The 15,098-nt window shown below is 36.7% G+C and overlaps 5 protein-coding genes across 6 annotated transcripts; 3 read left to right on the top strand and 2 right to left on the bottom strand.

Moving 5' to 3' along the window:
• The first annotated feature begins 1,322 nt into the window (after positions 1-1,322).
• Positions 1,323-3,069, top strand: LOC111806124 (leucine-rich repeat extensin-like protein 7). 2 transcript variants are annotated; one of them, XM_023691481.1, is made up of 2 exons: positions 1,323-2,634; positions 2,748-3,069. In XM_023691481.1, the coding sequence occupies exons 1-2, from the start codon at positions 1,390-1,392 to the stop codon at positions 2,886-2,888; spliced, it is 1,386 nt and encodes a 461-aa protein (XP_023547249.1). In that variant the 5' UTR covers positions 1,323-1,389; the 3' UTR covers positions 2,889-3,069. The 2 variants fall into 2 exon arrangements, with proteins under 2 accessions (XP_023547249.1, XP_023547250.1); XM_023691482.1 differs by having other exon boundaries at positions 1,323-2,667; positions 2,760-3,069.
• Positions 3,070-4,686: 1,617 nt separating this feature from the next.
• On the bottom strand, positions 4,687-6,354 carry LOC111806127 (acid phosphatase 1-like). Its single transcript, XM_023691486.1, has 4 exons — positions 5,894-6,354; positions 5,152-5,361; positions 5,019-5,089; positions 4,687-4,938 (listed from the first exon to the last, which is right to left on the bottom strand). The coding sequence occupies exons 1-4, from the start codon at positions 6,283-6,285 to the stop codon at positions 4,832-4,834; spliced, it is 780 nt and encodes a 259-aa protein (XP_023547254.1). The 5' UTR covers positions 6,286-6,354; the 3' UTR covers positions 4,687-4,831.
• A 397-nt stretch (positions 6,355-6,751) lies between these two features.
• On the bottom strand, positions 6,752-7,960 carry LOC111806128 (acid phosphatase 1-like). The gene is made up of 3 exons (XM_023691487.1): positions 7,553-7,960; positions 7,213-7,422; positions 6,752-7,001 (listed from the first exon to the last, which is right to left on the bottom strand). Exons 1-3 carry the CDS (start codon positions 7,924-7,926, stop codon positions 6,824-6,826), a joined length of 762 nt encoding a protein of 253 aa, XP_023547255.1. The 5' UTR covers positions 7,927-7,960; the 3' UTR covers positions 6,752-6,823.
• Positions 7,961-9,580: 1,620 nt separating this feature from the next.
• On the top strand, positions 9,581-11,044 carry LOC111806129 (profilin-4). The gene is made up of 3 exons (XM_023691488.1): positions 9,581-9,817; positions 10,232-10,369; positions 10,706-11,044. The coding sequence occupies exons 1-3, from the start codon at positions 9,689-9,691 to the stop codon at positions 10,838-10,840; spliced, it is 402 nt and encodes a 133-aa protein (XP_023547256.1). The 5' UTR covers positions 9,581-9,688; the 3' UTR covers positions 10,841-11,044.
• Positions 11,045-13,065: 2,021 nt separating this feature from the next.
• On the top strand, positions 13,066-14,908 carry LOC111805645 (profilin-1). Its single transcript, XM_023690792.1, has 4 exons — positions 13,066-13,398; positions 13,994-14,131; positions 14,442-14,582; positions 14,686-14,908. Exons 1-3 carry the CDS (start codon positions 13,276-13,278, stop codon positions 14,574-14,576), a joined length of 396 nt encoding a protein of 131 aa, XP_023546560.1. The 5' UTR covers positions 13,066-13,275; the 3' UTR covers positions 14,577-14,582; positions 14,686-14,908.
• The last annotated feature ends 190 nt before the right edge of the window (positions 14,909-15,098 follow it).

Here is a 15,098-nt window from a genome sequence, read left to right as displayed (position 1 = left end):
TTGGGTTCGTGGCTCAGTTTGACCAGCTCCATGAAAGTTCAAGTGACGAGATCTTATATGATTGAGTTTGGGAGGTAAAGCGTTTTCGCTCTTTCCCCTCGTCAACTTGATAAAACATTTTCGAGTCGGGTTCTTTAGATCCACGTGTTTTTTTATCGGACCCAATGATGAAGAAGGGCACACGTACCTAAACCCAACCCACTAAGTGGGCATCAAGCTTTTGACCCAAAAGAGGGTTAAGGGGAAGTGCAAGCCCATTTGGTTCATCAAAGTTGTTGTAAAAGCAAAGGCCCACATGGATCATGGACAGCAATCAAGCATTTTCTTTCAAATTAGTGGCACACAGAGAAGAACAATGGCAATAAGTGAAGGAGGGGAATCCATGAACTAAATCTAGTTCGGGAAGAATCCATGAATTAACCTAATGCATAAAGTTTTTGTTTATTTGAACCCGACCCAGTCTAAATAAGTTCATAACTCAACCTAACTCGTATGAACTGGACTGAGTTGATCGAATTTTTTTAACACACTTAGCTCGGAAAAAAATCGAATTTTTTTATTCAATCATAAAGAGATGGGAATAGAAGGCTTTTGAGTTGGGTAAGGAACATATATTGGTGCTCTATCAATGGCTTCCACTAGAAGTGTGGTAGCATGAAAGAATACTTAAGTGCTTCCCAAAACTTCTTATTTTCACACTTCCATTTAGGCCTTTTTTATAGAGTTATAATGGTTTTGGTGGCATCCCTATTCAGAAGCAAACCCTGCAACCGCCTGCTTTTTCCCATTCATTTTCACACCAAAACGCTTCGTGTAAAAAACAAGTCTCGATTCTATAATTTAAACTTTTTAGCTCGTTGGATGGTTATGAATTAAACATAGTCAAAATCGAGCTACCGAGATCTAGATAGTCAAATCTCTCAATACCCCATTTGAAACCATCTCAGTCTGTGTGATATGGAGGAGTGTTCAAATGACTCGATAACCCGAAATCCGATTAACCCAACCCAACTGTACCATCTTTAGATGGGTTATGAACTTATTTGAGTTGGGTTTTGTTCAAATAAAAGAAAACTTTATGCATTGATTCATGGGTTCTTCTAAAACGCTTCAAATTAAGTTAAACCGACCATGACACTGATCAAACCCTAATATGTGTTGTAATAGTGATGGAAGAAGATGGATTAGATTATGGTGTCATAAATAAACAAGAGTGTGATTTTGTCTTTTTATGAAAGAGTAGGCAGATTTATTCTCAACTCACCTAACTTCCTTTGAAGATTAATAACAGAAAGCCCACAATGTTATGAACTAGTCAATAACTTACTCCCATTTCAAAGCTTCAATCTTTCAAGTTTGAAAAGGAAAAAGAAACTCCCAAAACAATGGATGCTTACAAAAAGTTGGAAACTTCTCATTAACCCAAAGAAACAGAGAAGCTTTGCTCAACTTAGGCCTCCATTGTCAACCCTTTTTGCTCTCTTCAATGCTCAAACCAAAGCAAGTAACATCGAGCTCGTGGTGCGTGTCGTGAACTCGAAAATGGAGTGTTGGGTTTTTTTCAGTCTGTTTTTAAGTGGTCTAATTCTCCCCGCCCGAGCCATTGTCGGCGTCGGCGGCGGAGTTCGTTTTGGCTTTGGTGGTGGCGGTGGCGGAGGCGGAGGAGGTATTTGGGTTGGCGGAGGAGGAAACACTCCGAATCCGACTCCGACTCCGACTCCGAATCCATTGTTAGGGACTCAACTAAACAGAGCATACTCTGTTCTTCAGACATGGAAATCTGCCATTTCCGATGACCCCACCGGAATTTTAACGACATGGGTCGGCTCAGATGTATGTTCTTACCAAGGAATCTTCTGTACAAATCATAGTTCCGGCCAAATATCCGTCACCGGAATCGACCTCAACGGCAAGAATCTCAGAGGAAGCCTCATCAAAGATCTGGCCTTTCTCACCGATCTGACGCTTATTCACTTAAACAGTAACAGATTTTCCGGTACGATACCGGTGAGTTTCCGGCAACTCCAATTCCTTCAAGAACTGGATCTCAGCAACAACAACTTCTCCGGCGAGTTCCCCGCCGTCACTCTCTACATTCCGAATCTCAAGTATTTAGACCTCAGATTCAACTCCTTCACCGGCCCAATCCCGGAAGAATTGTTCTTCAAGGAACTAGACGCCATTTTCATAAACGACAATCAATTCACCGGCGAAATCCCCCAAAACCTGGGGAATTCACCGGCGTCTGTGATAAATCTGGCGAATAATCACTTCGTCGGAGAAATTCCGGCGAGTTTTGGGTATATGGGTCCGAGATTGAAGGAAATTCTGTTCCTAAACAACCAATTAACCGGTTGTATTCCAGAAGGAGTTGGGTTTTTGACAGAAATTGAAGTCTTGGATTTCAGTTCCAACAAATTGTTCGGTCATCTTCCTGATACAATCTCTTGCATGAACCAAGTTGAGATTTTGAATCTAGCCCACAACGAGTTATCCGGCGTCGTTTCGGATTTGGTCTGTTCCTTGAGAAGCCTCGTGAATCTATCCGTAGCGGATAATTTCTTCTCCGGCTTCAACCAGCAGTGTCGGAACCTGTTCGGTGGGTTCGATTTGTCGTTCAATTGCATTCCGGGGGTGGGTCTGCAGCGGCCGTCGCCGGAATGTTCTGTAATTCCGGGAATTGGGTTGAGTTGTCTCCGGGTTCCTGGACTTCCACGGCCGNTTTGTCGTTCAATTGCATTCCGGGGGTGGGTCTGCAGCGGCCGTCGCCGGAATGTTCTGTAATTCCGGGAATTGGGTTGAGTTGTCTCCGGGTTCCTGGACTTCCACGGCCGCTGGTTTGTGGGCGGCTCGTTGAAACGCCGGCGGCGGAGGCGGCGGCCCCGTGAGACGGATGGGTGGAACTGGCGGGTGGCAGCCGGTGGGTAGGTGATTAATTAATTGCAATAACTATACAGATTTTTGGGGCTTTTGTTTTGGGGGGAATTGAATGTAAATCTTTTTCACATTTAATTCTTCATGGAAACAGTACTATCTGAGATTTTAATGGTGTAGATTTTTAAAAGGAACTTCACAATCAGATCTTTGATTTAATTACACTAATGCTTTATCTCATTTTGGATATTAGGGTTCGGGTCCATTTGAATTGACTTTATGAGTATAGTGATACGGTTTAGAACTTTTAGAGAGCTCGAACAATGACCCAAAATGAAAGGTGTCTTCAATCGGAGGGACTTAGACCCTTCCCATAATTACAATTGATTCGCATAGTCAAATAGTGTAGCAACTCACAAGTCTACTACTAGCAAATATTATTCACTTTGGCTCGTTACGGCTCACAAGCCTACTACTAGCAAATATTGTTCGCTTTGTCTTGTTACTTATCGTCATCAGTTTCACAATTTTATAACAAAACACATCTATTAGGGAAAAGTTTCCAATACCCTTAATGTTTCGTTCCCATCTCCAACCAATGTGAGATCTCATAATCCACCCCTTCGGAGACCTAGCGTCCTCACTGCCAGGTGACTACCTTTGATAACATTTGTAGTAGCCCAAGCCTACTGCTAGCAGATATTGTTGGCTGTGATACGATTTGTAGTAGGCTTAGCAGATATTGTTGGCTGCCCAAGTCTACTGCTAGCAGATATTGTTGGCTCTGATACGATTTGTAGTAGGCTTAGCAAATATTGTTGGCTCTAATATGATTTGTAGTAGGCTTAGCAGATATTAGCGGATATTGTTGGCTTTGATACCATTTGTAGTAGCTCAAGCCTATGTTAGTAGGTATTGTTCGATTTGGCCCATTACGTATTGTCATCCTGATACCATTTGTAGTAGCTCAAGCCTACTGCTAACCGATATTGTTGGCTTTGATACCATTTGTAGTAGCCCAAGTAGTAGCCCAAGCCTATTGCTAACAGATATTGTTGGCTTTGATACCATTTGTAGTAGCCCAAGCCTACCGCTAGCAAATATTGTTGGCTCTGATACCATTTGTAGTAGCTCAAGCCTACTGCTAGCAGATATTGTTGGCTTTAATACCATTTGTAGTAGTCCAAGCCTACTACTAGCAGGTATTGTTCTTGTTCGATTTTGCCCGTTACGTATTATCATCAATCTCACAATTTTAGAATAAAACACGTCTATTAGGAAAAAGTTTCCAATACCCTTAATTTTTCGTTCCCCTCTCCAACTAAGGTAGGATTTTTGCTTCGTTCCCCTCTCCGGGATCTTATAATCTACCCCTCTGAAGGCCCATCACTTAGCCTGTTGTCGTCATCTTCAATGTTTTAAAATACGTCTATTAAGGAGAAGGTCTACTAAGAAAGAGGTTAAGAAATGTTACCTAGGCATTAAAAGAATTGTGTTGGGTTCAATCCCACATTAGTGCAAGATCTTATCTTGCATTACTTACTCAACTAGATTCATGCATGAACAAGTTAGTTGTTGAAGATAATTGGAGAATTGACAAACTTGATACCTTTTTAGAAACAAAAAACATGTCGGTGCTTAGAAAGATATTTTTGACTTATAAGGGTATAAGTGGTCAAAGCCCACTTCTTAAATGGGCCTTACAAATGGGCTGAAATACTTTCTTCAATCATACGCAAACAAAAATAGTACATATTTCTTAATAAAATGCATTATTTATTAAAGTTAGAAGGATCGTTTAGCCCGAGCAAACCCCATTAAATTACTCCACTAATCGAGCTAAATTCTTTCGAGAATGAATAATCGATACATGGACAGTTCAATAACATCGAAAAGTTCGATTAAACACAACTAAAAGTTAATACATCCTCGATAATGAACTAATTATTGACAATGACTAAGGAATGTAGTACATTGAATTTGGAAGCTTGAACGATCGTTTCGCAAGAGCAAACCCCATCAAATCACTCCACTGATCTCCCGAGTTTCCTTGGATAATGTAACCTCGTTTCACTAATTCGGCTCTCTTCTCAGATTTGTACNATCACTCCACTGATCTCCCGAGTTTCCTTGGATAATGTAACCTTGTTTCACTAATTCGGCTCTCTTCTCAGATTTATATACCGTAGCTTTCTTTCCTTCGTCATCAGGTCCCCTAAGAGCAAAAAGTTTAATTAAACCATCCTCCAGTAAAAGATATTTTAAAATCACTCATACCTTAAGATAAGCTTCTCCCAACCCGAATAACCCGCTTGGAGTAGGTTTTGTTGCGTGACAGCTCTTTGAGATTCACCACGTCCCGTTAAAAGAAAAATCTTGAACCCGAGACTTTTTAGCTTTTTGTACAGTCTCAAACTCATTGGCAATGGAGGAGCCGAACCCGTGTTCACCCACTCGTTGAACGAAGTATCATTGAACGGTTTAGACCTACACAATCTCATACAAATAATTCAATCCTTATTTTTTAAAATCTTTAAAATTTTATTTTCATTTATTATATTTAAATATTTATTAAATTACAAAAAGCATTTTTAATATTTCCTATATATTATTATTAAGAGACAAACAATATTAGGAGACAAACAAAGCACAGCCTAGCAACCTATTTACAGACATACTCAAATAACCATGTGAATATACAGAGCCCATACCCCACAATATTTAAATATATTTTTTATTTATATAAAAATATGAAAACTTTATTAAAATAAATTATTAAATTATTTATGATCCTTTTAATATTTATATATGCATTTTCTTATATATATATATATATATATATATTCATAATGGAGAAATAAGTCTTCCTAATATTAAATTTCTTTTTTTTTTCTAATTTTATTTTTATATTTAAAAAAAAATGAAGAAATTAACGATTTTTGTTTTTAATTTTTTACCTTAAATTAAATATATATTTAAAAAAAAAATTAAATATGACCGAAAAAAACGCTGAATTTACCCGAATCCATTAGCTCTATAATACGGCAAATTGGAAAGCAGCGTTTCATCCACATCAAAAACCCAAGCGTCCCTCCCATGGTCCTTCCCGAGTTTGACTGAATAAGCAAAGGTCAACGAGTAATTCGCCACGGCTCGCGAGTCCGACAGATAGCGGTGGCCGTTGAAGTACTCCCGGACGAACTCAATGCACGGCCGCGGAACAGCCTTCCACGATCCCGCGGCGTTCACTTCCACCGCGAATTTCCAGCTCTCGCATCTCGGGTCGCCCTCTGCCCGGACCACGTGCTCTCTCGGATATATTCTGACGGCTGCAGCGGAGGAGACGGCGGCGGTAACAAGAAGAAGAAGAAGAGGAAGAAGAAGAGAGAGAATTGACGTCGGAGAAGCCATGGCCGGAAACTCGATGAGCGGTAGATGGAGGAAGAGTGTGGATTTATAAGGATTAAAGAAGCTTTTGGAGCTAGTTTGAAGTCCAATTATTCAATCATTGTTCCTTTACATTAATAATTGGATTTAAAAATTTACCGCTTTATAATGGTAAAAAGTCACCAACCAATTTCACCCAATAATTTCTTTATTTTCCAACGGTTACGATTTACCTGAATGCTCGGCTAATTTTAATATTTTATATCAGTGGACAAGAATCTTTAATCTACTTTTAATTTTTTTTATATAAATAATAATAATAATAATATATTTTTTTTTTAAATAGAAGAATATATCAATACAATTTAAAGCTTTTTTTTTTAAAATAAAATAGTTAAAAATTCGAATTATATTTCTATTAATATATTTAATTTTTTAATTATTCATTTATTTATATGAAAAATTTAAATTTTGAATCATGGATGGAGTGGAGGGCTGCATCTTTCGACTGTCATATTTATTGATAACGATAGAGAATAGGCGAGCTATTATTGCCCAGAACCTAAGAAACGTAGTACATTGGATTTGGAAGCTTGAACGAGCGTTTTGCTAAGGCAAACCCCATCAAATCACTCCACTGATCTCCAGAGCTACCTTGGATTCTGTAACCTTGTTTCACTAATTCATCCCGCTTCTCTGATTTGTATATTGTAGCTTTCTTTCCTTCGTCTTGATGTCCCCTAATTTCGTGATAGAAGGAACGAAATGCAAATTTAATTAAATGATTCCTTAAAAAATAATAATAACCCCAAATAAACTTTATGTTAAAAATATGTTTTTTTTTTTTTTTAATTTGGCTCGAGTTTGGACTCTACTTCTCGTAACACATTATTTTAGTTCAACAATATATGGAGTGAGAGATTCAAGACTCGAAAAGCTTGGAAATCATACCTGAGGATGAGCTTCTCCCAGCGAGAATAGCCTGCATCAATGAGATTTTGTTCTGTGACAGCTCTTTGAAATTCAGCTCGTCCGGTTAAAATAAAAATCTTGAATCCAAGCTTTTTGACCCTTTTATAAAGTGTCAAACTAGCTGGTAATGCCGGTGCCAAGCCCTTATACACCCACTCGTTGAATGAAGTTTCGTTGTATGGCTCCGACCTATTCCAATTAAAACTAATTGTAGCGATATTTAAAGTTTAAAATATTATTAAAAAATTAAAAAGTTGAGAATATTTTAAAATAAATTAGAAAGTTTATAATTTTTTTTAATTATTTAATTAGAATTTACCCGAATCCATTATCCTTATAATAGGGCAAATTTGAAAGCAATGTCTCATCGACATCGAAAACCCAAGCGTCCATTCCGTCCGCGTCGGCAACGTTCACCGACAAAGCGAAGTTCTCCGAGTAAGACGCCACTGAGATGGAGTCGGAGAGATAGCGGCCGGTGTTGAAGTAGTCCTGAACAAACCTAACGCACGGTCGGGGAATAGCACTCCATGATCCGGCGGCGTTGACTTCGACGGAGAACTTCCAACTCTCGCATTCCGGGTCACTGTCGAGCCTGACCAAGTGTTCCCTCGGATACATTCTGATGACTTCGGCGGAGGAGACGGCGGCGGCGAGAAGAAGAAGAGAGAGAATTGAGGTCGGGGAAGCCATGGCCGGAAAGTTGAGGACGGTGTTGCAGGAAGTGGGTGGATTTATAATGGAGATCAGACGATGGCAATTGTCTACCTACCTCACATTCATTGTTATCATATCTTATCTTTTTCTTTTAAAAAAATAAAAAATAAAAATAATTTTTAGCTCCAAAAATCCTTTGTTGAACATTCATCATTTAAGATGATTGCTACTATAAATCTTCCCTGTTTTGGACAATACATACATATATATATATATATATATCATTTATCACGTGACAATAATTTTGGGTAGATTTTTCTAGAATTTAAATATATTAGGTAATTGAATTTTTTAATTAAAAAAAGTCTTTTTTAAATAAATTCTCGAATTAAATAACAATAGTAGGTGGCCACGTATGCCTTAATAATCTATNAAATAACAATAGTAGGTGGCCACTTAAAAAAAAGGTTTAAATTCATAAATTTTGAAATTTGCCTGTTTCCCACTTCTAAAATTGTAAATTTTAAATTATATTTAATAAATTAAAGTCTAAATTTACAATTTAATATTATAATTATTATATTATTGTTTTGATTTTTTTAATTTTTTTAATTAAAAAAAAGTAATTATTTATTATATCTTCCCTACCAAGCGATCAAACTCGTGGGTCACGGAGTACGTCACTTGACTGAATTATTGAGCCACGTGGTGAAATTAATTATTTAACTATTTTTTTTACCCTTTACTTCTTATCCACTCTTTCGTGGGCCCTATCCAATTTTTTTTTTCTACCATGTAGGACCCTTCTTTAATTAATTACATTTTGTTAATGAACTAATTATTACCTTTTTTACTGATTACGTAATTCTTAATATTTGAATACTCAATTAACTAAACAGATATTTATTTTAAGTTTTTATTGATAATATTTTACTTTAGAGTTTAATAAAAGGATATTAAATGTAACGACCTAGTCCTCTTTGGGCTTCCCCTCAAGGCTTTGGTTTGTTCTCCATTCCAACAATGTGGGAGGTCACAATCCACCCCTTTGGGGCCCAGCGTCTTTGCTGACACTCTTTCATTTGTCCCATCGATGTGGGACCGCCCCTAAATCCACCCCCTTTGAGGCACAGCGTCCTTACTGGCACACCACCTCGTGTCTACCCCCATTCGGGGAACAGCGAGAAGGCTGACACATCGTTCGTTGTCTGACTCTAATACCATTTTGTAACGACCCAGATCCACCACTAGCAGATATTGTCCTATTTGGGATTTTCCTTTCGGATTTTCCCTTAAGGCTTTAAAACGCGTCTGCTATGGGAAGGTTTCTACATCCTTATAAACCGTTAAACACGAGCTTGTCTGGTTGGGCCCAAAAGCTAGAAAAAGACTGAAGGTGAACTTAAAGACGTAAATGGGCTGGCATAGTAAGACGAGGCCCATGGTTTAAAGCCCACGGCCCATAATGTTATTTATTTTCATTTGAATTTAAAATTAAAAAGGAAAAAAGAAAAAGGAACTACTCTCCTATTTGGAAGGGCCTAAAACCGGGTCTATTGGAGTTATGAGGTTCATCGGTCCTTTTGAATAGGAACTAAATAATTATGAGATTAAAAAAAATAAAAAATAAAATAAATTAATTAATTCCCGCCTTTCTCTCCTGCCCTATTTATTTCCATTTTAGTCGAAGACAAGGCGAAAGAACGAACCGAGCCTCATCCTTTACCGGAAGAACTTGAAGAGAGCTCAGCAATCTGCGAAGAACAAACGTGATCACCGATCCAATTTCCATATCAAAATGTCGTGGCAAACATATGTCGATGACCATTTGATGTGCGACATTGATGGCCAAGGCCAGCACCTCACCGCCGCTGCCATTATTGGCCACGATGGCAGCGTCTGGGCTCAGAGCACCTCATTTCCTCAGGTTTGGATCTAATTTTTCAATTTTTGTATTCGTTTTCAACTCGCGGATTGGATACTTTAGCATCAGTGCAGTTTAGGGCGTTAATTCAGCATTTCGTATGTGGATTACGCGCGTTTGTTTGTTTTTCATATGTATCGTGATATTTGATCGTATTGAGGAAAGATAGGTTTAGCCATTGGTTATGTGTAAATGCTGATTTGGTCGTATGGTTCGTTTATTCGACTGGTTGTCTATTGATAATAGTGTGGATAAATGTAAATCATTAAATGTTGATTCCAAGAGGATTCTGATTGATTCCTCTTGTCGTTGGGTTCATTTATGCGATGAACTAATGGTTCTAATTCATGTGTAATAACTAAACGTTGATTCCAAGAGGGTTCTAGTTGAGTTTCTCATCACGATTCTTAATTGTAGTACAAGCCTGAGGAGATCACTGGTATCATGAAGGATTTTGATGAACCTGGTTATCTTGCACCTACTGGATTACACCTTGCAGGTACAAAGTACATGGTTATCCAAGGCGAGCCTGGAGCAGTCATCCGTGGAAAGAAGGTGATGCAAACATCATATAAATAAGTCTAAACTGTTTTTTGGATTATTGATTATTCCTCTATTTCATTTGTCCACAAGGCTCTGACACCTTGAGAATTTTGAAATGGTCAGAAGTGACTACTAAAACTTGATCAATTGATCTTCTTCTAAAGAAATATCATTATGATTTCACATTTATCACAGCATAGTTTTTGGCTTGAACACATTGCATCTTAAATGATTTCTATTATGATTGTATTATGAGAATTATAGCTATGTTGTGATAAACATGGTGGAGTATATCAATCTATGGATTAAAGTCTGTTAAATTTCTATTGTGTTGGATTCTTGGGACAGGGGTCTGGAGGAATTACCATAAAGAAGACTGGGCAAGCTCTAGTTTTTGGCATTTATGAAGAACCTGTTACTCCAGGGCAGTGCAACATGGTCGTTGAGAGGCTTGGCGATTACCTCGTCGATCAGGGTCTGTAGGCTTTCTAAGTATCGAAATTTTGGCCTACAATTATTCCTTTTCCTTGTTCCTTTTTGTGTTTGTTTGGTTCCAAGTTTGCATATGCTTCATTCTCGAGCCTCAGAATTGGCAGAGAAGTTAATGCAGACAATAACCTCCTCAAAGATATTATTGACAGTTGTTTGGAGCTTCGCTTTTGATTAATTTTTATAAAATATCTTAATATTTTTTGGGTATTCAATCTTCTTTTCTCAATCATTTCTCTAATTTATTCCTTTAATTAATATCCTAATCTTTAGAGATTGTTTACATTCAAGTAAATTGCATACAGGTTATACAGTCTATGCTCTTGATTTGACAGGTCAGAAAATGAAATGCTTTGATTATTATTATTATTATTATTATTATTTTTAATTATCTCGACTCATGAGATAAAGATTAAATCTCTATCTTACAACAGTGCCCTTATAAAATTTAGGGTTAAATTTGGAAATGACCAAATTGCATTAGGTATTAGGTATGAATATATTAAAATTTAGGGTTAAATTTGTAATTTCATGGTAGAGATTCCTTGCTTTTGAAAATGTCTTTTGAATGGTCTGTTGCTTTAATTTAAGAGGTGTCTTTTTTTTTCTTCTTTTTTTTCTTTTTTATTTGGACCAAATAATTTCTGGAAAGTAGCATCACAATCTAAATAAGAATATCCTTGCAAAATTTAAAATTTCCTTTATAGAAAATGATGGGTTGCAAATTACAGCCCATTAATTTTATATTCAAATCCCATTAAATTTTGATATTAACTACTTTTTCANAAAATTTAGGGTTAAATTTGGAAATGACCAAATTGCATTAGGTATTAGGTATGAATATATTAAAATTTAGGGTTAAATTTGTAATTTCATGGTAGAGATTCCTTGCTTTTGAAAATGTCTTTTGAATGGTCTGTTGCTTTAATTTAAGAGGTGTCTTTTTTTTTTCTTTTTTATTTGCAAAATTTAAAATTTCCTTTATAGAAAATGATGGGTTGCAAATTACAGCCCATTAATTTTATATTCAAATCCCATTAAATTTTGATATTAATTACTTTTCATTTATTTAATTTATATTTAACATAATATTAGAATCATATATTCGGATACGACATGCGAAATTGAGCTGGCTTGAATATTATCAATTATTTTAAAATTAAGAAAAGAATTTTAGAGAGAGAGAGAGAGAGAGAGAGAAGAGGAACAAGCATCATGGGCCTTGAAGGCCCACAAAATACAATTTGGAAGAAAAAGAAAAAAGAAAAAAGAGGGGTATTGAGGTAATTTTGGAATGGGAGATCGCAATTATTTTGGGAAAAATAATTATAACTGCGTGACATCAACGCTATCTCGGGCGAAACCGCGCTGTAAGAAGAGCAGAGAGGATTATTTGGTGGAGCTCATTTNTTCTCAATCATTTCTCTAATTTATTCCTTTAATTAATATCCTAATCTTTAGAGATTGTTTACATTCAAGTAAATTGCATACAGGTTATACAGTCTATGCTCTTGATTTGACAGGTCAGAAAATGAAATGCTTTGATTATTATTATTATTATTATTTTTAATTATCTCGACTCATGAGATAAAGATTAAATCTCTATCTTACAACAGTGCCCTTATAAAATTTAGGGTTAAATTTGGAAATGACCAAATTGCATTAGGTATTAGGTATGAATATATTAAAATTTAGGGTTAAATTTGTAATTTCATGGTAGAGATTCCTTGCTTTTGAAAATGTCTTTTGAATGGTCTGTTGCTTTAATTTAAGAGGTGTCTTTTTTTTTCTTCTTTTTTTTCTTTTTTATTTGGACCAAATAATTTCTGGAAAGTAGCATCACAATCTAAATAAGAATATCCTTGCAAAATTTAAAATTTCCTTTATAGAAAATGATGGGTTGCAAATTACAGCCCATTAATTTTATATTCAAATCCCATTAAATTTTGATATTAACTACTTTTTCATTATTTAATTTATATTTAACATAATATTAGAATCATATATTCGGATACGACATGCGAAATTGAGCTGGCTTGAATATTATCAATTATTTTAAAATTAAGAAAAGAATTTTAGAGAGAGAGAGAGAGAGAGAGAGAAGAGGAACAAGCATCATGGGCCTTGAAGGCCCACAAAATACAATTTGGAAGAAAAAGAAAAAAGAAAAAAGAGGGGTATTGAGGTAATTTTGGAATGGGAGATCGCAATTATTTTGGGAAAAATAATTATAACTGCGTGACATCAACGCTATCTCGGGCGAAACCGCGCTGTAAGAAGAGCAGAGAGGATTATTTGGTGGAGCTCATTTCGTCAGTGGACATAAATTGAATCTTCTCTCGATCGATTTAGAGCAGAGAAGGGTGAAGGAGAAAAAACCCTAAACTGATTGAACCAGAAGCAGGAGGAAGAAGAACAAGCGGGGAAAGATGTCGTGGCAAGTTTACGTCGACGATCATTTGATGTGCGATATTGAGGGCAATCACCTCTCATCTGCAGCCATTATCGGCCATGACGGCAGCGTTTGGGCCCAAAGCGAAACTTTCCCCAAGGTTTACTCTCTCTCTCTCTCTCTCTTTCTAATCTTTTACAGGAAATATGAAATCCGAGTATTGATTTGATTGACTGCTTGTTATCGATGGCTGGATCTGTCTGGATTTTTAATCCAAGATCTCGTGGTTCAGAGCATGATGAATATGATGGATTTTTTTTTAATCGTGGCTGATTTGATCTGATTGTTGTATGTCGATGCATGGCTTCGGGAGTCTCAAGGTTTAAATCGGTTGTTCCATGTAATTCTATGCAGTTTCGTTAGATGTGATTGAAATTAGAATCTGTTGTTGTTTCCATTTTGTTTAGATGTAGCGATTGTACGAGGCAGTAAAGATCTGGAGTTTTCTATTACCGTCGTCTAGGCTTCTAGATTTACTTCGGAGCATTTCGATTTTATTCTCAATTATTTTTGTATTAGTTACGAAATGGTCAAGATGCTGTGCTGATTTCTCTTTAGACCGTCTTGATGACCGATTTCATATTGTGTATTTGATGGAATTCTTAGAAGAAGTCAAGGATGTTTGTTCATTTAACTTTCCTGGTTTCCTGTCCACTTTATGTGGTCCTCAATGTTCTTACTTTTGTGGTTTGCAGTTCAAGCCTGAAGAAATTGCTGCCATCATGAATGACTTCAATGAGCCCGGGACGCTTGCTCCAACTGGTTTGTATCTTGGTGGCTCAAAGTATATGGTAATCCAAGGGGAGCCTGGAGCTGTTATTCGTGGGAAGAAGGTAATAAAATATTTCATGAAAATGTTCTAAAATTAATTCTGAGTTCTGACTTTGAGAGATGATGGGCATGCAAGCAATTTATTCTGAAAGTGTTCTAAAATTAACTTTATAAGTTGCAATGAATATGAGAACCTTCATCCTAGATTAGTTTTCCAATTGGTCAGTGTTATAAGTTTCTAAATTCATTATGTATTGGATTCTGCAGCAAAATTTGTTATCATGTTTACACTGCTGGGTGGATGTACCTTTGATCTGGCAATTAGATTCTCCTTTCTATTGAATTTTAAACCAATATATCTCTTGATTTTAGGGCCCAGGTGGGGTTACTGTTAAGAAGACTGGTCTGGCTCTAGTCATTGGCATCTATGATGAACCAATGACTCCTGGTCAGTGCAATATGATTGTTGAAAGGCTTGGGGATTATCTCGTCGACCAGGGTCTTTAAATATCGGTATGCTTGCTTGCTACCTTTGTACGCGATCGATCCTATTTCTTTTCAGCATCCATATTTATCTTATTGCTGATACAATCTTTTGGATTGTTAATTGCTGCAGGGGAACCGCCTATTGTGTACAAGTCTATGGACTCTTGAATGAGTGGAAATGGGTTTGATTGATGCTTGAGGAGTGATGCTTATGTTTCTCGTTTTTAGTGTTGTCTCTTTCACTTTTTTGTTTGAAATATTGTGGTGGTTTTCAAGTGAGGTCCATTGTAGTAGCATCAAATATGGATATGGTAAACCATTCAGCATAAATTTATAAATACTCTTTTATTTTATCTGTTGTTGATTTTTGCAGCATAAATTTATAACACGAGGAGATATAATCTCTCAAACCCAATTGTGGGCTGGTGGGACATTTCATTCAATCTCTCTCCAGATAAATTTCTTTCCTTTTCTTCCCGATTACTATTGCAGTTCTTGGTTTGGTTGCTTTTCAGTCTCTGGCAGATTAGCCAAAGAATTGGT

The sequence above is a fragment of the Cucurbita pepo genome, chromosome LG11, assembly GCF_002806865.2.
Source record: "Cucurbita pepo subsp. pepo cultivar mu-cu-16 chromosome LG11, ASM280686v2, whole genome shotgun sequence".
Classification (NCBI taxonomy): Eukaryota; Viridiplantae; Streptophyta; class Magnoliopsida; order Cucurbitales; family Cucurbitaceae; genus Cucurbita; species Cucurbita pepo.
This window is presented reverse-complemented; position numbering and strand designations above follow the sequence as displayed.